This window comes from Rhineura floridana, chromosome 18 (genome assembly GCF_030035675.1).
Source record: "Rhineura floridana isolate rRhiFlo1 chromosome 18, rRhiFlo1.hap2, whole genome shotgun sequence".
Taxonomy (NCBI): Eukaryota; Metazoa; Chordata; class Lepidosauria; order Squamata; family Rhineuridae; genus Rhineura; species Rhineura floridana.
The window spans coordinates 19,743,509-19,766,069 of record NC_084497.1 but is presented as its reverse complement, the minus strand read 5'-3'; the positions used below and the strand labels follow the sequence as shown (position 1 = coordinate 19,766,069).

The 22,561-nt window shown below is 45.8% G+C and overlaps 1 protein-coding gene across 6 annotated transcripts in view; it reads left to right on the top strand.

Annotated features, from left to right (window-relative positions):
• Nucleotides 1–22,561, top strand: part of MTOR (mechanistic target of rapamycin kinase) — a 95,810-nt gene that overhangs the window by 8,024 nt on the left and 65,225 nt on the right. For 3 of the 6 annotated variants that reach the window (XM_061602104.1, XM_061602101.1, XM_061602102.1), the window contains exons 8-25: nucleotides 1,492–1,600; nucleotides 2,597–2,783; nucleotides 3,292–3,423; nucleotides 4,178–4,422; nucleotides 4,600–4,815; nucleotides 6,225–6,430; nucleotides 7,961–8,083; nucleotides 8,269–8,358; nucleotides 8,523–8,615; nucleotides 9,915–10,049; nucleotides 10,736–10,865; nucleotides 14,619–14,869; nucleotides 16,230–16,271; nucleotides 18,204–18,290; nucleotides 20,399–20,566; nucleotides 20,778–20,890; nucleotides 21,680–21,842; nucleotides 22,344–22,436. In XM_061602104.1, the coding sequence (XP_061458088.1) occupies nucleotides 1,492–1,600; nucleotides 2,597–2,783; nucleotides 3,292–3,423; nucleotides 4,178–4,422; nucleotides 4,600–4,815; nucleotides 6,225–6,430; nucleotides 7,961–8,083; nucleotides 8,269–8,358; nucleotides 8,523–8,615; nucleotides 9,915–10,049; nucleotides 10,736–10,865; nucleotides 14,619–14,869; nucleotides 16,230–16,271; nucleotides 18,204–18,290; nucleotides 20,399–20,566; nucleotides 20,778–20,890; nucleotides 21,680–21,842; nucleotides 22,344–22,436 (2,583 nt within the window). The remainder of the gene's footprint in view (nucleotides 1–1,491; nucleotides 1,601–2,596; nucleotides 2,784–3,291; nucleotides 3,424–4,177; nucleotides 4,423–4,599; nucleotides 4,816–6,224; nucleotides 6,431–7,960; nucleotides 8,084–8,268; nucleotides 8,359–8,522; nucleotides 8,616–9,914; nucleotides 10,050–10,735; nucleotides 10,866–14,618; nucleotides 14,870–16,229; nucleotides 16,272–18,203; nucleotides 18,291–20,398; nucleotides 20,567–20,777; nucleotides 20,891–21,679; nucleotides 21,843–22,343; nucleotides 22,437–22,561) is intronic. The other 3 variants (XM_061602103.1, XM_061602106.1, XM_061602105.1) reach the window with 3 other exon arrangements.

Here is a 22,561-nt window from a genome sequence, read left to right as displayed (position 1 = left end):
ATCAGCCTCAGCCAGCATTGCCAATGGCTGAGGCTGATGGGAGTTGTGGTCCAGCAACATCTGGAGGCGCACCAGTTGGGAAAGGCTGCTTTAAAGTCCCAATGCAGTGGCGCAGTTCAAATGTCTTGCCAATCCATTCCATGCGTTCAACAGACAAACCATGGTACTGAGCTGCTTTTTGTCTGCTCAGCGCTCTGCTTCGTAAGCTTGGTCGTCCTCTCCATATTGCATCAGCTATACAAGGGTGAGCAAAGGCCTACACCTGTGGCTTGTGAATTCAGACATAATGACAGACTGCAAGTTAGCACGAACTGGTTTGTAAATCAACTTCCAACCATGGCTTCATATCCTGCCTTGTGAGCCAACATGGGTTCAGATGTGAACACCAGCAATATTTAAATATAGACAACTACGTCCTACTCAGAGTAGACCCATTGAAATTAATGGATCTAGGTAAGCCATGTTCGTTAGCTTCAGTTGGTTTACTCTCAGTAAGATTAGTGTTGGATACAACCCAGTGTATTCTCTTGCATGTACACAAGGTTTGATGGATGGAGACTCTCTCCTTATAAACCATTGCGTTGTGTGGCATCTGAATGCAGCCTGCAGGAGGGCCACAGAGTCACCTACCTAGGAAGGTACAGAGAAGAAGCAGAAGTTACCACGTTCTTTCATAGCTACCAACCTCAGCCTGCAGGACATTAGCTTGGAGCCCTCTTTCCTGCTTGACCAACTCCCACTGGCAGCTTTAAACTTAATGCAATAGTCATAGGATCATAGAATAGTAGAGTTGGAAGGGGCCTACAAGGCCATCAAGTCCAACCCCCTGCTCAATGCAGGAGTCCAAATCAAAGCATTCCCGACAGATGGCTGTCCAGCTGCCTCTTGAATGCCTCCAGTGTCGGAGAGCCCACTACCTCTCTAGGTAATTGGTTCCATTGTTGTATGGCTCTAACAGTTAGGAAGTTTTTCCTGATGTCCAGTCGAAATCTGGCTTCCTGCAACTTGAGCCCATTATTCCTGACTTCCCAGAAAGAGGCAATGAGGTAACTCTCCTTTGGTCTCAGATTCTCTCTGCCCCTTCTAGCTGGGCTGATGCTGGCTTCCATCCAGGTAGCCAACGTTAGTCCCAACCAGAGTAGACCCCTTTGGAGTTAATGGACATAATTAACTTGGGTCCACTAATTTCATCAGGTCTACTCAGACTGAGGCTCAAGTGGGATACAACCCAATGCCTGTCTCTAACCTAATATAGGTCATATCCACACCACACATTTAAAGTACATGGCTTTCCCCAGTGCATCCTGAGACTTGCAGTTTACCCCTCACAGAGCTACAATTCCCAGCATTTGGGGTGGGAGGAGGAGCCATATGGGGTGGATGTGACCATAGATGTATTTGAAGTAGTATCACTCTTATTTACAGTATACAGTCATTGACGTTATGTTTTGTGAACCCCAGTAGTAGCACCTTCTACCTTTTGTACCTCAGGTGTGCTATTGGGTTCTGAAGTGCCGGAGCAGCAAGAACTCTCTGATCCAAATGACTGTCCTCAGCTTGCTGCCACGGCTGGCTGCGTTTCGCCCTTCTGCTTTCACAGGTAGAAGGACTCCTGCATGCAAATTTTAGGCAGGAATCTCAGGGTTGTAGTCATCCAGGGTCGGGTGGGTATCATGGACTCCTCACTTTCTTGGGAGCAGGGTCCCAACCAGATCCCTATGTACGAGTCAATTGGCATGAAAGCCGCTGAGAAGCGTCCTTGTCTTTTCGTGCTGTTTGGAGCCAATCAGAGTGAAAGGAGGTAGGTTAACCACAGTCTCCTCTTGGTATCTAACACACAGCTTCCCTTTTCACGCTGATTGGCTCCTAGGCACGTCTGCTGTAGTGGAGCATGGACTCGGAGATGACATGAGAGCAAGCAAGGGAGACCAGGGAAAGGGGGTGTGGCTATGAGGGGGCATGGTGTGACTATCATGAAAGGACCCTGCACTTCTGAATCTGCCACTACGTTACTGGGCAGGATTGTTTTTTGTATTGGAGGGAGTAGGAGATGGGAGTGCAGGAATAAACCCACCTGTTACTCCTGCTCTGTCAAGGATTTATAGGAACACAGAACAGAATATAGTCATTCTGCTACAGATTGGTGGTAGCTGGATGGAATATATCCTCCTACTGATTGCTAGAACACTTTTTTTGCAGCCCAAAGAATAGAGCAGCCTTGTCCAAACTTGTGCTGTTTTGGACTACAACTCCCATCAGTTGTGTTGTCTGGGGCTGATGGGAGCTGTAATCCAAAATTGTAATCTGGAGCACACCAAGTTGGGCAAGACTAGGATAGAGGGTCCAGGTTCTGTGCTTGATGCCCTGGAACCGGAACAATACCTTAGCCATGGCTTTTTTTTTCTCTCTGCCTACTGGCTGGTAGGTATAAACTAAGCGTATGCAAATAGGGTCATTCTGTGAGGAAGGGCGGGATATACATTTAATAAAATTAAATAAATTGCCTTTTCCCTCCTCACTGATCAACTGTAAGCTTTTTGAGTAGATATGGTCAATGATCCCTTTCTTTTCTGTTCTTTATTTTTGGTGTGACCAGCTGACCACTACCTTCCAGACACCATGAACCACGTCTTGAGCTGCGTTAAGAAAGAGAAGGAGCGGACTGCAGCGTTCCAGGCCTTGGGTTTACTCTCGGTGGCTGTGCGGTCAGAATTCCAAGTGTACCTGCCAAAAGTCCTTGAAATTATCAAGGCTGCCCTCCCACCAAAGGACCTTACCCACAAGTGAGTGTGCTGTGGGCAAAGGTTCGAGATGGCTGTGATGTATTCAAAAAGCATGCAAGAGGTTCCCTTTTGAATGAGAATCTTGAACCATGACTGGTGGGAGGGGCAGATTTCCGCACACGCTCTGCTGAAATATACAGGAGCCGCTAGAAACAGGCTTGTGTCAATAATAATAATAGTAATAATAATTTGTTCTTATTAGTTATTAAACTTATTAGTCGCTTGTTATCCAAAGGTCTTCAAGAGACTAACAAGGCATTTAAAAATAAATACATTATCCCGTTAATAAGTCCTAAGAAAGATTAACAAAATTGAACAAAACACCTAGAATTCATTGATATACAAACATATATGCACGCACACACGCACCCCCCTCCTGGTTTTGCTCTGACTTGTCCTTAGGTGCTGTTTGCCACACATGAAGAAACCTTGTCTGGGGGGGGGGAGATGGTAATACAGATATGATGTTCAAGACTTGCTTGGTGAAACTATTTCTGATAAACCTCAGCAGGAGACAAAAGTCGGTGCAGGTAGATGCCACTGTTTTTACCTGCATCAGCATGCTGGCACGAGCGATGGGGCCTTCCATCCAGCAAGACATCAAGGAGCTTCTGGAACCCATGCTGGCTGTGGGGCTGAGGTAGGCACTCTACATGGTTGCAGACATGTACCTTTTATTTAGGTGTTGCACTAATGCAGGGGTGCAGAACAAGGTCAGCCCTCAGGATTCTCCCCAGGCAATGCATCCTTCCCAAGCTCTGTTTCTCATTGGCCCTGCTCTGTTCCCTCCTTGAGTACTTTTGCCTGGCTGGAACGTGTCCTTGAACTGTGACAATTGCTCCTAGCTTGCCCTGTTGGAGGATGGAGAGTTGTGAGTATTGGGGTATATAAACATCTGAATTCTGTATGGCTGGAATATCACTTACTAGACAAAGGGAAGGGTGACAGCTGTTACCCTAGCCAATTTTTGCCTCTGGCACGTGGCCCCCAGAAGGTTGCCCATGAAGGAAAGCAGGCCTTGGGCTTTACCTCTTGAGTAATAGGATTGAAGGGAGACAGGATACAGTGTGCGTGGGCTCCTTCTGCCCATTTCAGCCGTCCTGCAATGGAGAGTTGGAATACGTTTATGTGTCTGTATGGTAATGCAGGGGTGTCTTCTGGGAGCGTGTGCCCCCATCGTGAATTCCTTGACTCCCTCCATGTAAGTGGCGCGTGGGTGTTTCTGCTGGCACAGTCTCTAATTGGTGGGCACTTGCGGAATTCATAAAGGAATTATCACAAAAAACAAACAAAAAGCTTTCTGCCTCAGTCAGAACAAAGCCTGCAAAAAGACTTGAATCCCCCTTAATGACTTGCCAAACTCACGGACCATGTGGACTGTGTCTTGCCCTCAGCCCCGCTCTGACGGCCGTGCTGTATGACTTGAGTCGCCAGATCCCGCAGCTGAAGAAGGAGATCCAAGATGGCCTGCTGAAGATGCTCTCTATGGTCCTAATGCACAGACCCTTGCGCCACCCGGGGATGCCAAAAGGCCTGGCCCACCAGCTGGCTTCTCCCAGCCTCACCAATATTCCCGAGACCAATGACGTGGGCAGCACCACCCTTGCGCTCCGCACCCTGGGCAGCTTTGAGTTTGAAGGTAAGTGTCAGCAGAGGAGAATACAAATCGAAATCCTTAGGAATTCAGAGAGGCAGCAGGGTGCTCTAGCTGTTAATGCTTTGCCCCTGCAAGCATTTGCCTGTGCAAGAGAGCCAGCAAACATTTTTTTCTTCTCCATCTGCTCCACGTCTCCTCTTTTTTTTTTTTTTTTTTTAGGGCATTCACTGACTCAATTTGTCCGGCACTGTGCAGACCACTTCCTCAATAGTGAGCACAAGGAGGTCCGGATGGAGGCAGCTCGCACATGTTCGCGCTTGCTCACGCCGTCCATTCACTTAATCAGTGGGCACACCCACGTCGTGAGCCAGACTGCTGTGCAGGTGGTGGCAGATGTCCTCAGCAAACTGTTGGTGGTTGGGATCACAGATCCAGGTGAGCGCAGAGGCTACAGATACTTTTTGCTGCTTCCATGAACATGTTGCTGGCTCTTAGCAGAGGGCAGCAACAGCGCCGTCCTTTCTGATCTAATCTTACTGTCCTGATCAGTGTGTAGACCGACAGTGTAACTCCCAAGAATCAGTTTTCAGGGCTTCTGTGATTTGGTAACAAAGGATCTTACTTTGTAGCAGAGCACCTTCTGTGCATGTGGAAGGTCCCAGGATCCATCTCTGGCATCTCCAGAGACAAAAATCAAGTACCAAATGATGGGAATGGTCTCTCTCTTCATGTGACCCTAGAGTACGGGTGACTAATCTTTTTTTTGGCCCAAAGATTACATTCACCCTTGGCCAACTTAGCGTTGCCGGTCCCACAATGTGGAACATTCTTCTGGTAGATTTGGCAAGCATTCTTGCTTTTGACTTTAAGGGGTCTTTTGAAGACTTCTTCTGTGCTGACAAGCCTATGCAGGTGTTTATAACGTTTTTGGAGTAGCAAGTCATTTTTATGATTGTTTTGTATTCTTAAATGTTTCTATGTTTTTGGATGCCTGATGTTTTGCGAGGGAGGTACATAAATCTATAAATAAATACAAACTTTGGGACAGGAGGGCACATGCTAGTAGTTAGTGTGGTTGAAGGTGGGTGCGGTCACCCCATGCACTTTCTCATACTCTTACAGGCAGAGGTACACAGCCCCACCTCAGCTGATCCGTGCAGATCATCTGTGGCGTGGGGTGATTGTTTGATCTGATGATCAGAGAGGAGCAATTTATATCCCTTTCAGGACGCTGGGCTCCACCCACCCAGCCCTTTATCTACTATTCCCCTTTTGTTGCTGCTGCAACCCAAATCAGTGAGGTTTTGGGGAATTAGGCCCAGGGCCGACTTATCCATTAGGCACAGTGCCTAGGGCCCACAAAAATGTTTTAATTTCTTTCAAAATCAGAAGGAAAAAAAAGAACTTTTAGGGTCGAAGAAAGCGTTTTAATTTTTTTTCTCGCATCAGAAAAAAATGAAACGTTTAGGGCCCATGAAAATCTATTAAATTTTGCCTACAACAGAAAAAAAATAAAATGTTGACGTATTTAAAGTTATATCAAAAATAATTTTTAATATTGATATTATTATGGTGGGAGGGACCCGCGAAGGCAAAAGTGCCTAGGGCCCACGAAAGTCATAATGCGGCCCTGATTAGGCCCCCAAACTGTGGCTTAGCCACTGCCAGTCAGAACAGACAATACTGGAGTAGATGGACCTTGTATGAGGCAGCTTCCAACAATCGGATGTTTTCCTCTTGCAAGAGAGAGGGCAGGAAATCAATGTACTCCCTGTGGTTTTAATATATCATTCAGTGCTGTTAAGCTCCTCCCAAGTGCCTGCTCTTCAACTGTGCTCTTTCAGACCCTGACATCAGGTACTGCGTGCTGGCGTCCCTGGACGAGCGATTTGACGCGCACCTGGCGCAGGCAGAGAACTTGCAGGCTCTCTTTGTAGCCCTGAACGACCAGGTGTTTGAAATCCGGGAGCTGGCCATCTGCACCGTGGGCCGGCTGAGCAGCATGAACCCTGCTTTCGTCATGCCTTTCCTACGGAAGATGCTAATTCAGGTAATGGGAGCTGGAAGAGGCTGGTGAGGCACTGAGAAGGCAAAACTGCCTTGCCCTAGAAGCAGAGGGAGCCCTGCTCCAGTTCAGAGGCAATCTGTTTTTATTCATCTGTCTGACTTTGCAGGAAAAAAGCCCTGGGTTATATCAAATGCTTGAGCAGACCTATTGCAGTTAATGGACATGGTTAACTTAAGTATCATTCATTTCATAAAAACCTGCTGGATCAGGCCAATGGTCTGTCTAGGCCAGTATCCTTTCTCACAGTGGCCAACCAGATGCCCCAATGGGAAGCCCACAAGAAGGACCTGAGCGCAATAGCATTCTCTCCCCTCCTGTGGTTTCCAGCAACTGGTATTCGGAAGCATACAGACTCCAGCCGTGGAGGCAGAGCATAGCCTTTGTGGCTAGTAGCCGTTGATAGCGTCCTCCATGTATTTGTCTAATCCTCTTTTAAAGCCAAATGGGTCTACTCTGATTAAGACTTAGCTGGATACAGGCCCTGCCAGTTTCCCTGCACCCTTGCTTTGGCCAGGCTCTGGTTGCGTTTCTGTAGGTTGTGTTTAAGGGACTTTGGCACAGGAACATAGGAAGGTACTTTATATACTGATGAAAGGAAATGAATTATACTGTTCCATGTAAACTTTTTTGGGGGATTATGGGGTGGGGCAGTAAACTTGTTATACCTGACCTGGCCCAGGGCTTAAATTGGAAGGTGGAAAAACCACTGAAGGTGGAAGGGAATGTCACGTAGCCTGTCTGGAGTTGGGATTTAAAATTCACAAACTTCCTTGTTATCAGTCACCTAGCCCCAGGGTGTCAGTGCCTTGCTTTTAGTATTCAGATCAAGAAGGGTCTCACACAAAGAATGTATGCCAGGGAGAAGGACCTCTGAGAAATGCCTTACTGAGGGTTGGTAAGTCTGCATCCGGAGGGAAAGTGACTAGAGAGGGGGAGCTGGATTTGCATCTTACCCTCCGTTTATTTGTTCTTTTGCTCAATGGGTGGGTTATGTAACCTTTTCCATGTAAAACTATCTTCCCGTCTCCTGGCTTTTTTAGTAAACTTTTATTAGAACCTCATCTCTATTTATACACCCCCATGAGCAGTCTTCTTTCTTGGCAATTAGCTTAGTTAGCAGGGGAAAATGGAACAACATCTGGGAATCCAAGGCTAAGAAGTCTGGTATAGAGAGACAAGACTTCACTGAGTGTCCTTGGGTGCAGTCTCCTAGCCAGTCCGAAAGCCAGCAGCCTGATGTCCGGACCAAAACTCAATCTACCTCTGAGCTGGCTTGATGCTTCAAGATGTCTTTCTTCATTTATAGCTGCTTCTGCCACTGGAGGCTAAAGTCCATTGTTTGGAATTCTATGCAAGGCCTGCCATTCCATAGAGATAAGGACAGGGTGGAGAAAGATAAGAGGATCTTTTCCTGCTTCAGAATGGGGGTCGTTGGTCTGTTCTTTACTTCCTACTCTCCTTCTCCTTGAAACAACAGCTGGCTCCTTCATGGCATTTGTTTTCCCCCTTCAGATTCTGACGGAGCTGGAGCATAGCGGCGTTGGCAGGATCAAAGAGCAGAGTGCCAGGATGTTGGGGCACCTGGTCTCCAATGCCCCACGACTTATCCGGCCTTATATGGAACCCATCCTTAAGGTACGGCTTTCATGGAGCTTGTAGGATTATTTCCCCCCCCCCCAGAGTTAGTGCATACATTAATTTAATGACTTGCATCCAATATCTCTCTGGGAGGGGGCATGAAAGCTGGCAAAATGGGCCACAAACATGGAGTTGTTGTCCTCCCTTATCAAAATTCCCTTGTCCTTTATGTCATTCAACAGGCATTGATTGTGAAACTGAAAGACCCTGATCCCGATCCCAACCCTGGGGTAATCAATAACGTCCTGGCTACTATTGGTGAACTGGCACAGGTAAGCCAGGCTACTTCTGGAACTATGTTTTGAATTTTGCTTGACAGAGCGATGCTTTTTTATGGCAGTTTCAGCATTGCCGTGGTTGCACCATACCTGTAAACTTTCTGTTCCTTCTGCTCTTACCCTCCATGTCCTGTTTTTTGCCTTTCTTTCTTCAACAGGTGAGCGGGCTGGAGATGAGGAAGTGGGTGGATGAGCTTTTCATCATAATCATGGACATGCTCCAGGACTCATCCTTACTTGCTAAGAGACAGGTGAGCAGCATGGCTTGCTTTTGTGAAAACTTTTTGATCTCCTTCTCTGGTCCTGGAATATTGTACTAATCAAGCATCATCATCATCATCATCATCATTATCTGTTTTTTACAAAAAGATGTCTAAAAATGACTTACAGATGATAAAATACAAATAGCATAACAAACCCTAAAATGAAATATATAAAAACCCCTATATTTAATTTATTTATTTATTGTATTATATTTATGTCCTTTTTTTCCTCTGAAGAGCTCAAGGTGGTGTACAAACATGGTTCTTCCCCTTGCTGTTTCATCCTCACAACAACCCTAGTCTGAGAAGCAGTGACTGGCCCAAGGGCACTCAGTGAGTTTCATGGCTGAGCAGGGATTTGAACCCTGGTTTCTTGGGTCCCAGTCTGACACTCTAACTGCCATACAACACACTGGCTGTATAGAACAAAATACCCCTAAAGTGCCCATTCAGAGAGCCACTGCCTCCCTGTATTTCTTTTTTCATAAATTACAACCTTCTCTGTGGTAGCCCCACTTTTACGGAATGCTCTGTCCAGATAGGCCTGCCTGGTGCCAACCTTGACATTGTTTTCCTGCTGGGCAAATACTATTTTGTTTTCCCCAGGCATTTTGGGCTGGACCAATGAGATGATACTATACTGTTAAATCTGTTTTTAATAAAGTTTATGGGAGTTTTAGTATTGTGCTGTTTTTACTTTGGTTGTAAATCACTTTGGGACCTTTTTTACTACGATTTATAAATTGAATTAACCTAACCTATGCAAAAGAGATCTGGAGTGAATCTTCGGAGCTCTCCTTCAAGTGGGTAATTCCCAAAACAAGGAGATGTGGGAGGCACAGTGGTTAAAAAAAAATGGTATAAAATTTGCAGCCTACCTCTGGGGTTTAAGCCATGTTACCCTTTCCTGTGATAGTCCTTTTAAATGCCTACGGTAACCTTCCCCAGCCTGGTGCCTTCTATATGATGGTGGGCTCTAACTCCCATAATCATTGGCCATGCTGGCTGCAACTGACGTGAATTGGGGTCCAACAATGTTGTAGGGTTGGGAATCACACATGGGGAAGAGTGCTGCTGTGCTCAGCTCCTGCTTGGGGGCTTTTTGGAGGCCTCTGGTTGGCCACCATGGGAAGAGGATGCTGGCCTAGATGGGACACTGGAGGTTTGACCCAGCAGGAGTTCTTATGTCCTTAGAGCACCAGGCTACGGTCAGCACCAGCTAGACATTTGACTTCTTATTGTTACGGTGCCTCATAAACATTTGTTTTTATGTTGGATCTGTTCCAGGTGGCTCTCTGGACACTGGGTCAGTTGGTGGCCAGCACTGGCTATGTGGTGGAACCTTATAGGAAATACCCAACTCTCCTGGAGGTGTTGCTGAACTTCCTGAAGACAGAGCAGAACCAGGGCACCCGGAGAGAGGTAGGCTCCTGTGGGCTCAGTTTCAGGCAGGAGGCTGATAAAGGAGGCCAGCCTTAGTAAAAATTCTCTTGAATTGGTGCTAAAGGAAACAAATGGAATTCTGTTTTCTTGCACTCTGAACAGTTACGCATTGGATGATTTGAGGGGCATGTGCAAAAACATGGGAAGTTTTTCATTTACTGTGGAAAAATCTCTGCAGGGAGAGAGAATTTTACAAATCAAGGCTTCTAAAATTTTGCATGTGATTTTTCTTTTTAACGATTGCTCAGTGATTTGGTAGAGTGACAAAGAATAGTGTGAGGAAACGCATGAAGGGCTTTAGATGGAGGAGTCTGGATAAAGTAACCAGGGAGCTGTGGGAGACTCTGAAGTGTCTCATGACCCATGGCTGGCACTCTGTCTCCCTCCAGTAAATTCTCAGCTTTGATCGGTCACTGTTACTCTGATTCTTGAGAGCTTTCTTTAACTGTAGATTTTTTTTAAAAAAAAAAACCTTGTAAACCATATCTGAGAGGATTGTCCAGTTCTACACTGAATGTCAGAATTCTGCTCTCAGAATTCCTGGTTTAAGTTTGTTTTTCTAGCAGTGTTGCCTCTTTTTTGCATAAGTGATGCTTCTTTGGTGATTATTTCTTTTGAAGCATGCTGCTTCTTTTCCCCTCTACCGTGCCTTTTCTTCCTGTTAGGCTATCCGTGTCCTTGGTCTCCTGGGGGCTCTAGATCCATACAAGCATAAAGTGAACATTGGCATGATAGACCAGTCACGGGATGCTTCTGCTGTCAGTCTGTCAGAGTCTAAATCAAGCCAAGATTCTTGTAAGTAGACTTCAGCTTGCTCCCTAATGTGAGATACAGAAAAGCATTTACAATGGCGAAGTTCGACATGCTCCCATCTGCTCTTCTTGAGGGCAGATATCGGGGAGTTCCCCGTAGGAAGCGATTATGCCCTTGTGGGATGGGACAAATTGAAACAGTAACCCATGTACTCTTAATCTGCCCTTTTTATCATGATCTCTGTCTCCTGCATATAACTCCAATCATCAACTTGATTTCTGGCCGGGACCTTTCTTTTTACACCACCTGTCTTCTATCGGATCAATATACTCAAATCACATGTAGTGTTGCAAGATTCTGTGCTATGGCAGTCATCCATCGCAGAACATTGTTAGCCCAACTGCCTATACAGCCATGATTATAGTTAGCAAATGTATGATTTTTAACCAGTTTTATATGATGTTTGATATTGTGTACTGGTCTATGACCGCAAGAATAAATTCAATTGTAAGTAGACTGAAAAAGGGAAAGCCTAAGGTCAGCCTGTTTCAAGGGAGCACTTAGCCTTGCAATTGGGGAGTTTCCAAACGCTTATGCTCAAGATGCAGAATGGTCTGGTGGAGGGGAAGCCAATTTGGTGCCCTCCAGATGTTGTTGGGTTCCAGCTGCTATCCCTGATCATTGGCCTTGCTGGCTGGGGCTGATGGGAGGTGTAGTCCAACATCATCTGCAGGGAATTCTGTTGGCTACCACTGGCTGGTGGATGAGGTATCAGGGCTGGATTTTTAAAATCCCCAGTTCACCTGCAAACTTGTTTTAAAGTTCCCTTTCATGAGTTGGTATATTTGTACCTCATTCTCAAACCAATAAAATGGGAACAAGTGGTGACCTCAGTTCAGAGAATCGTTGGAAGGATATCTCCCTTGATTCACCTGAGAGGAAACAGAATCATAGAATAGTTGAATAATAGAGTTGGAAAGGCCCTATAAAGCCATTGAATCGAAGCACCTGCTCCATGCTCACAGACATGGGCGATAGGTAGTATGTCCATCCCAGGCACCTTAGACAGTGCAATAGCAGCATCCCAGGAACTCTGGGATGTGAGTTCCAGGTCCCCAAACCAGCACACCATATGGCAGGGATGGGGAACCTGTGGCCCTCCAGATGTTGCTGAACTACAACTCCCATCATCTCTGACCTTTGGCTGTGCTGGATTGAGGCTGATGGGACCTGGAAGATAGGAAGCTGCCTCATTCAAAGCCTCGGTCATCTAGCTTAGCGTTGTTGACACTGACCAGCAACAGGTCTCTGAGGTTTTAGACAGGGAGTCTTTCCCAGCCCTGCTTGGCGATGCTGGGGATTGAGCCTGGGACCTTTTTGCCTGAAAAGTGTCTGTTCTATTATTATTTATTATTGATTACATTTATACCCTACCTTTCTTTTTCCATGAAACCCAAGGCGGCTTACATTGGGTTCCCAGGCGGTCTCCCATCCAGGCACTGGCCAGACCTGACGCTGCTTAGCTTCAGCAGGGAGCTGGCATCATGTACCTTCAGACCAGAGCCTGTTGTACTACTGGCCAGCATCCCTTCCCTTTAGGTTTCAGTACAGTTGCAGGTTAGATGTGTTAAGCATAGACTTGAGATGTGTTTGAAACCTTTCCCACAAAAAAAAGCCCCTCCACTTTGATCTTCTCATCTTCACTGAAAGAAAGGCAGTCGATCACCCATGTAGCCTCCCAAAGCAACCCAGTCTTAAACAACAAAGCAGTCTGTTCACCCACAAAGAGGGTGAATCCCTTTTTCAAGGGGAAGGTACCCATGAAAACTTCAGCACACGGAGGATTGATTTTCCTCATTTCCTGTCTCTTCGCCAGTTTGTGTAGCCGTTTCCTGAATTAGTTTAAAGGTGCTAAACTACTTGGTGGGGTGTAACCATGCAGCTGCCTGCCAGATGTTTTGCTTCAGTCTGCTTTCCTTTTGTGTACGAGTCCCCAATATAGCACTCTGGACTTACACATGGTATACCTATCCATCAAGTCCTGAACCCCTAGAATTAAACTTGCAGGTGGCCGTATTGGGAGTACCCATCAGTGTTGTACTTTGGGACGCTGCACTCTTCTAGGGTTGGATAGAAAGCCAGGATTCTAGCGTGCATGACCAAAAGGAGAGGAGGGAGCCAACGTAAGCAGAGGAGAATATACGCCTTTCTCTCTCTAAAAAGGTAAAGGTGTCCCCGCACTTATAGTGCGAGTCGTTTCTGACTCTTAGGGTGACGTCTTGTGACATTTACTAGGCAGACCATATATATGGGGTGGGATTGCCAGTTCCTTCCCCGGCCTTACTTTACCCCTCAGCATATGCCAGGTACTCATTTTACCGACCACATATGGATGGAAGGCTGAGTGGGCCTTGACCCCTTTTACCAGAGATTCGACTTCCTCCTTCCGTTGGAATTGAACTCCGGCCGTGAGCAGAGCTTTGGCTGTGTTACCGCCGCTTACCACTCTGCAGCACCGAGGGTCCTGTTTCTCTCTCTAGCTGTGACTATAAGTGATTAGCTTGTAAGTTTTCCTGTGAACTAAAAAGCCACTTCATACTGTGGCTTTTGATAAACATTTGTTGAGGAAATAGACAGAGACGCTTACTTAGCAGTGGTGGGATTTTAAAATTTTCCAACAAAGAGGGGTAATGTTTCATGCTGTGGTTCTCTGTAACTCTTTTTTCCATGTAAGATCCCAAATTTCTGCCACCTTGCAGCTGATGCTGCTAAAACTAGCTTTTCCGAAGTCTACTAGGTATAAAACACTGTGTTTGGATGCTAGAAGCAGGGCCTCATGCATGCTGGCTAAAATTCCACAGAAGTGTAGAAAAGTTACCAAATTCAGCTTCCGAGATTCCCAGGACTGAGAAGCAATATTCTATCCCGTTATGACTATGGAGAGATGTTTCAAAGGGTGTGGGCAACACCTGGTGAATCTCAGAAGCAAGAGATTGGCAGCTGAACAAGCTTTCCATTGGGCAGGGGGCTTCTGTACTTCAGTATCCCGCTTTGCCTCTGCCCTGTGGCAGGGTATAGATCAGCAAAATAGTAACAACTACAGAATAAACTAGGCAATATAAGCAGGAAAAAGTCATGAAAGCTTTGCCTGATCTACATAATTTATAGTGATCACAGAATTTATTTATTTATTTATTTGATTTATATCCCGCCCTTCCTCCCAGCAGGAGCCCAGGATTGATTGATTTATATCCCACCCTTCTTCCGGCAGGAACCCAGGGTGGCAAAACACTTTGCTAAATGTGTGTTATGAGCAGACTTCGGCTATGGCGCAGTGGTAGAGCATCTGCTCTGCATGCAGAAGGTCCTGGGTTCACTCCCCCCCTTGGGTAAAGACTCCTGGGTAAAATCCTGGAGAGCTGCAACCAGTCAGTGTAGATTATCCTGAGCTAGATGAACCATTGGTTTGACTCGGTATAAGACAATTTCCAGTGTTCCAATTTAGTAGCGTAAACAGCTCTGTCTATAAGGGAAGCAGAGGTTTGCTTAATGACCTAAAAAGACTGAGATGAGTGACAGGGATGGGTAGAAGGTGGAAAGTCCACAGTAATAAGATAAAGCTGATGTGGGCCAGCAAATGAGTGTTGTCTCTGAGTGCAACTTTGCTTCTGGGTTTTTGTATCCCAAACTTACATGGCCTCAAACGCATCTGCCTTCTGGCTTGTTTTTGGTGTTGACCAATTACCTCTGTCGTGTGTTATCCATATATGGAGCTAATCCTCCCTCCTTTTTCAGCTGATTATAGCACCAGCGAGATGTTGGTCAACATGGGCAACCTCCCGCTAGACGAGTTCTACCCCGCCGTCTCCATGGTAGCACTCATGAGGATCTTCCGGGACCAGTCCTTGTCTCACCACCACACGATGGTGGTCCAAGCCATCACTTTTATTTTCAAATCTCTGGGGCTCAAGTGTGTGCAGTTCCTGCCTCAGGTCATGCCAACCTTCCTCAACGTCATTCGGGTTTGTGACGGTGCCATCCGCGAGGTGAGTGCACCCTTGTCTGGCTGTTTTCCTCCCCTCTTCTCCTGCAACCAGAATCCGCTTCAACCCCACCCTCCCCAAACTAGGAAGCCTGATTCCTGACATTTGGGGTGGTGTTGCTGACTTGTCCCAGCCTCCAGGCATGTTGCAAAAGTGAGTTACCACTTCACATCTCTTTGTTTGGGTGTTTTTTAATCTTGGGGAAATTGTCCAACCGTTCTTCGCTTCTTTCTTGGAACACCTGCTGCGTAGTGGCTTCCTCCTCCGCAAAGCCTCTTTTGCTGTGAGATAGCTGTTGCTGGCCTTCACCACTTTCTGCCTGTTGTAGTCTCCAGACCTCTACAACAGGTGTATATGTGTCTGCTGCTTTTTTGTTGTGGTGGTGATTGCTGCCCATGCTATCTTCGGAAGCGGTGGCTGTGGATCGACACAGCTGGCCACACTCGTCCAGCTTGGTGTGCACCTTGATGCCTGCCAGTGGCCTGTCCACTCACTCAATGAGCAAATTTCAATTAAAGATCTAACTCCAGACCTATTGGATTGTGTCTAAATTTTACTTAGAGCAGAACCATTGAAATTAATGGATCTGTTAGTCATGTCCATTGATCTCAATGGGCCTACTCTGAGTAGGATTAATAACTCATAATCTTTATATTAGACTTGCAAAACGTCATCGCTGATTGTGGGTACGCTGCCGCATGCCACCAAGAAATAAATAAACTGCGGCCTAGTTTTATGCAGCATTATAAGCAAACCACAAAAAACTGCAAGGCCCTATAATTGCTTTAAAAAGAATGATAATATAGAGGGTGAAGATATGAGGCAAAAGGGGAATGTGTTTTGTCACTGGCCTACCTGGTGAGCCAGGATAGGTATAATTAAGTAGATGTGAGTTTTCAATTTGTCTGCTGGACTAAAAAAAAAAAGTCTCTTTAAAATTGCACTGGCAGACACAAACTGCATTTTGCTTGATATCGCTTCTTGAATGGAGTGCAGTTTAGAGGAAGTTTGGACCTCTGCAAGCCCTGTCAACTTTTTTTAAAAAATGTAAGCCCAAAGTTAAAACACTGAAGTCCCACCAAAAGCAATGGGACCGGTTGTTTTCTGGATTGTGCCTCATATACAGAGAGCGGACAAATTGGAAACATACGATTGACTGGAGCTGCTTGTTGTTGCATGTAGGATGAGCTTTTCGGTGTGAGCTGCTGTTAAGTTGCTTTTGTAGAACCGCAGCCGCCGCTGGCTGGTTCTCTCCCAGAACGGTTCAAAAGCCAATTTCTGGTGCTCTGGGTGCCTGGACCTGACTTGATCTGACTTCCTTGAAAGCTGTGCACTTTTGCCTACTCTTTTTAAAAATTTTCAGGTAAAAGAAGATGGTGAAAGTGTACTGGGGAGAAGAGCTGAGGTGGGTACACGCAGCATTTAAACACCCAAGCAGGGCACTTCCCGTGATGTGTATAAAGCATCTCGCTGTATCCCCAACCAAAGGCAGTAGAATGTCGAGCTCAGGGTTACATTATGGATAAATGTAAATGCAGAAAGAGATCTGCAGCCCAGAATATAGATGATTAATTGTAACTTTTATGTGAAATTCAGGGTCGTATCCAGCTAAGCCCTACTCAGAGTAGACTAAATTATCGGGGAAGGGCCATATCTCAGCGGTAGAGCACCTGCTTTGCATGTAGAAGGCCCCAGGTTCAATCCCCTGCATTTCCAGGTAGAGCTGGGAGAGACTCCCTGCCTGAAGCCTTGGAGAGACACTGTCCGTCAGTGAAGGCAATACTGACGTAGATGGACCAGTGGTCTGACTCAGTAAATAGCAGCTTCCTATGTTCCTAATGAAGCTAAGTTAGTCATGTCCATTAACTTCAGTGGGTCTGCATTGAGTAAAGCTTAGCTGTATACAACCCTCAGATGTTTGCCTATGCACTTCTTCCTTCCTGTCCCTACCAAACTGTCCTTGAGAGGCGCTAGGCTTAATTGATCTTACCTCTCCAACCCTCAGCCACCTGTGCCCAACTCTGCACCTTGTTTTGCTTCTTCCTTTTCTGCCAACACCACAGAATCCCACCCTAATTTACCTTTTGCTTCCCTCATGACATTTTTGCTGTTAAGATTCTGTTGCTTTCACCTTGACACTCCCTCCCACCCCACCCCTACCCCTCAGAATTTAGAATATTTATGAATATTCCATAGCATCAAAGCTGTTCAGCCAATGGCATGACAACCAGGCAACAGGCTTTGAGCCTATTTCAACACACGATTCTCACCTCCCAAAAGAAACTACCTGAAGCAGCACCGAGCAGACGGCTATGCAAAGAGAAGCAGGACTGATGTCTTATTGGCTAAGGTCACCATGGGCACAGGTAGCACCCCCCCCTTTTTAAATTATATACCAAATAAGGGAGCAGCTGTTCACTCCAAAACAAGAGTACTGTAGTTGGGGACAAACTTCCCTCCTTCACCTTCGGGATCAGGTGACCTGAACTTTACTGATGAGGGCTCCACGAGAGGACATACATTCTTGTTAAGTCCTTGCAAAATACAAGCAGGCTTCCACACATTACCCCACCTTTCACAATGGTAGGCATTTTACTCATTCTTTCCTATGAATATGTATATATTTAATATGGTATTAAATAGAAACAGTATATGAGCCTGTTTTTCACAAAAGAATGGTTGTTTTCAACACAGGCAGCTATTGTGCCATACTTTCCCTCAATACCCTCCTATTAAATTTTCAAACCTGGTTCTCTCTCTCTCTCCTTCCCTCTTTTGCACTGTTGGGCTGAATCACCAGATACTGACTATACAGTAAAAGGTGTCTTGATCACTGGACTCTCAACGTATAGCTAAGCCATCTTTTCTTTTGAAAGTGATATGGATTCTCTGGGCCGTGTCATGTCTTCACAAATGCTTCTAGGTACAGAGAGAGAGAGAAGTGGATGGGGAGGGCACATGGTTTGGATATCATGAAGAAATCTGTGAGTTTGGTGGGTTGGACGAGGTGGGGTGGGACGAGTTGATGAAGTTCCTGTGGCGCTCCAGTTCTGTTGTCAACCCTTGCATGTCAAGGTGCTCTGTGGCTTGCCTGAATGCTTCTTGTGCGTGCACATGTGGGCTTCTGAAATGCATACAGGCATGTCTGCAAACTATAAGAATTGATCATGAGGCAACAAAAGAAAATTGATGAGCCCTACTCTTGCAGCATGGCCATAGCTGTGTGGTACATGTGAGTGCGCTTGTGGAAAGACCTTGTCGACAAGGGTTTCTGAAACCTGCTCTGTCCCAAGCCCTCAGCTGCATTTCTATAACCCCCTTTCCCCGCTCTTTTCAGTTCCTGTTCCAGCAGCTGGGAATGTTGGTGTCTTTTGTGAGAAGCCATATCCGGCCCTACATGGACGAAATTGTCACCCTGATGAGAGTGAGTATGATGACCTTTAGCTCTGTGCTTCTTCTAAGAAGATTCCTTCCAGGAAGCCTGGCATCCATAAGGGCATAGGGAGATACCTCGGGGTTATCTGCCCTGGCTGACAGCAGCCCTCCAAGATCTAAGGGCATCAGAAGAGCCCTGAGGCTGGATCAGCCCAAAGGCCTGTCATCTAGTCCAGGATCCTAGTCTCACAGTGACCAACCAGATGCCTCTGTGGTGGGAGATGGCATGGCCTGGGGACAGCCTCAAGGGCAAGGCAGAGAGGCCTGAAGGGCCTCATTGGGCCTCCAGGGCTGATCTCTTCATCAGCATTCAGACACTCATAAGCAGGGCTGTGGAGTCGGAGTCAGAAGCAATTTTGGGTGGCGTCGGAGTCGATAGAAATGTACCGACTCCGGCTTCAAAATAAAAACCTTTGTAGGAATTTAGGAAAGTTTTCTTGTTCAGAAATTTTAATCAAATAAATATATTTTATGTCCTATCAATCTAGCCCAGCCTTTCCCAACTAGTGGGCCACCAGATGTTGTTGGACCACAACTCCCATCAGCCTCAGCCAGCATTGCCAATGGTCAGGAAAGATGGGAATTGTGGTCCAACAACATCTGGTGGCCCACTAGTTGGGAAACGCTGATGTAGCCTGATGATTCACGTGGTGGTGATGAAATGCCTTGTGCTACCATTTTACTACAGTAAATTTGTTATTACTAATTAATATACATTTGCCATTTATGGAGGAGTCGGAGTTGGACAGTAGAAAAATAGAGGAGTCGGAGTCGAAAGTGTGGCATACCGACTCCACAGCCCTGCTCATAAGTGAGCCATGTTTTTTCTGAAGTCATTCACTCCGTATGAGTTATGGAACTTAATTTATATCCCGTCTTCCCTCTTTGGAGCCCAAGGTGGCATATGTAGAGTTTGCATGCTGCCTCCCATCCGAGCGATGGTCAGAGCTGCTTAGCCTTCAGCAGGGTGGCTGAAGATTATGCCCTAAATTAGGTGTGGGGAACCTTTGGCCCTCCAGATGCTGCTGACCTAAAACTCTCATCTTGCCTGTCTGTTCGCCATGATTGCTGAGGCCAATGGGAGCTGTAGTTTAGCAACATCTGGAGGACCACTATGGTCCTAAACCCTCTTGTAACCCAGTCCTGTGCACATTTAGTTGGGAGTAATTTCCCTTTATTTCAATCAGGTTTACTCCCAGGTATGTGTGCATATTACTGCAAATGTAGAAGTATATTTTGGGTAAGAGGCAATAGGGTGGCTTGAGGGAAAAGGTAGGGCAAATAGTGGGCAACCAGCTGTGGCACTTTAATTTTGACAAGAGCTTTGTACAGCTGGGCATTAAATGGGGTCTTAAAGTTTCCAAAAGAAGAGCGAAACACGTGTATTAAGGCAGAGTTTCATGGTTTATTGGGCCCAGATTCCCTTAGATCTTATTAAGAGGTATCAGAATGTGTAGAATAACTGAGGTGGTGGTCTGTGCACTGATGTTTGCTCCAGATTGTGCGTGCTTTGCTTAAAAGGAAAATGCACAACTGCCTTGCTAGGGAAAAGCATTTCCTGGTCTTAGGAGGTGATCATCCATTCTGGTTCATCTGGCGGCCTCCTGGCATCTGCACAGCAGGCAAAGCCATTTATGAAGCCAGGCGAGGTGAGATGCAGGAGGACTGTATTCCAGCATGGAGCAGAGGCCCACAGCACATGGTTAGAATTATGAAATGCACTACCACAAGATGTAGTGATGGCCACCAAATCAGGCAACTCTGGGAGACCAGGGTTCGAATCCCCACACAGCCATGAAGCTCACTGGGTGACCTTGGGCCAGTCACTGCCTCTCAGCCTCATGAAAACCCTATTCATAGGGTCGCCATAAGTCGGAATCGACTTGAAGGCAGTACATTTATTTTATTTTACTAGCCACGATGGCTGTGGTCTGCCTCCGCCTCTGCAGGCTCTTCATGTCACTCCTATCTTTCTCAGAGCAAGGTGTGGGATTTTAAGTTTTGGAGGGCTTGGAGTGGCCTCCCTAATTCATCCTAAGTGTTCTCTAACTTGTATTTCATTCTAATTTTTTTTACAACTTTCCTTTCTCTCTCCAGGATTTCTGGGTTGTAAACAACTCGATACAGAGCACCATTATACTCCTCATTGAGCAAATCGTGGTGGCCTTAGGTGGGGAGTTCAAGCTGTACCTTCCCCAGCTCATCCCTCACATGCTGCGGGTCTTCATGCACCACAGCAGCAGCAGCCGCAGTGTCTCCACCAAGGTGAGTGCGAAGCTACATAGACAGAGCGGTCCTGGATTTCCCCCCCCTGAATTCTTCCTATTTTTTTCCCCTGGGCCTTTGTATCTTTAGCTACAGGTTTCCTTTCCCTGGTTTTAGGAGCAAAGATCTCCTCCTTTTTAAAGCATCCTTGGGTTTAAACTTGAAGCAACTGCTTGAATGTTCGTTCTACTGAGTTTTCTCTCCTTTCCAGCTTTTGAATGCCATCCAGCTGTTTGGGGCCAATCTGGACGATTACCTGCATTTATTACTACCTCCCATTGTAAAGCTCTTTGATGCCCCAGATGCCCCACTGTTGGCTCGCAAGTAAGCACTGGTCTCTTCTATGTACTCCTCTCCACAAGTCCCTGTGTGTGTTCCTTGGTGATGCCACAGATGTTGTTGTTTTATATATGACTTGCTTCCCATGAGCCATCCGGAAGTAGTTTACAATATAATAAGGTATATAAAACAGTTACATATATAAAAACAGTTAAAACAACAGCAAATATATAAAAACATATAGACTGTACATATGTTTTATTTATATATATATATATATATATATACACTATGTGTGTGTATATATATTATAGAGCGAGAGAGATTGAGATTAAAACAACAGTGGCACATTAAAACAGTGGTACATGCATAAATCGATTTATGGCTTGTACTCCTGTCTGTCCTCCCATTTATCTGTCTGTTCTCTTCCTTCCCACCAAATGGGAAAACTGTTCCTCCTTGACCAAAGTTGTTGTCATGGCAAGGAAAAGCAAATCAAAGCAGTAGCAAAAGTATTGAAGAGTAAACATCACTCACCCTCTCTGGTCACTGATATGATTGAAGATAGGTAGAGGTATATTTTCCTCTTCAAATAGAAGATCATACCTTCCAACTTCTCAATAGTTTTTACTGTGAATTTAAGCCAATTCCACAGTTCCTTCCTCTTTTCTTGGGAAAAACAATATATGTGGTTGGGTGTTTTCCCAAAGAGCTTTACCGCCTTGAGTTCCTAATTTTTGGCATAGACCATGTGCATCTTTATAGCAAGAGTTCGTCTCGTTTTAGATGGTAATCACAATGCTTTCTTTTTACATACACCTCCGGCAACTTCAGAGCTGCCTTAGAAACTGTGGATCGCCTGACAGAGTCTCTGGATTTCACCGATTATGCCTCACGGATTATCCATCCCATAGTTCGGACTCTAGACCAGAGCCCAGAGCTTCGGACAACTGCCATGGACACACTGTCATCACTGGTCTTCCAGTTAGGGAAGAAGGTAAAAAAAAATCCTTTCTCCCGTGTTGGTTTGGGGGAAGTATTTGACTTGAGATCTGTTGCCTTCTAATTTAAATATTTTTTCCTAGAGCAATATATGTCTTCCTAAATAGTACCTTGCTTTGATGGAATGTTGGCTGTGTGCATGCATGCGTGTGTATGTGCGTGCATGCTTCTCATGGGGCATTGATGTGGTGCTACATGCACAAACAGGAAGGAGCCTTGTCCAGGAGAAGGAAGTTGCTAGCATTTACGTTATGTTTTCTAAGAATCCTGGCTTGTTACCACCTATGAACCAGAGATAATTATCATTTATCACAAAACTCTGGTCAGTTTCAAGACAAGCTAACTTCAAAGGTTGGGTTATGGAAGTCCTTCTCTCGGCCATGTGCATGAGCGTACTGCTTCGCCTGGATTTGTTTTAGCTCACCCTTGTAGTGCTTAAACCGTGATTTAGCATTGTGTCTGAACTAGCCCTTTATTTCCTTTCTCCCATCTGCAGTATCAAATTTTTATCCCAATGGTGAACAAAGTGTTGGTGCGCCACAGGATAAACCACCAGCGGTATGATGTCCTCATCTGCAGGATTGTGAAGGTCAGACTAAATAAGTCTTTAAATAAAGACATTGAATAGAGATGGGGAGGGGAGGGGTGATGGATTCACTTTTAGGAGACTTGGGGCTTGTTTGGACTTGTGTTCAGTTTGTCTGTGGGCCTCCG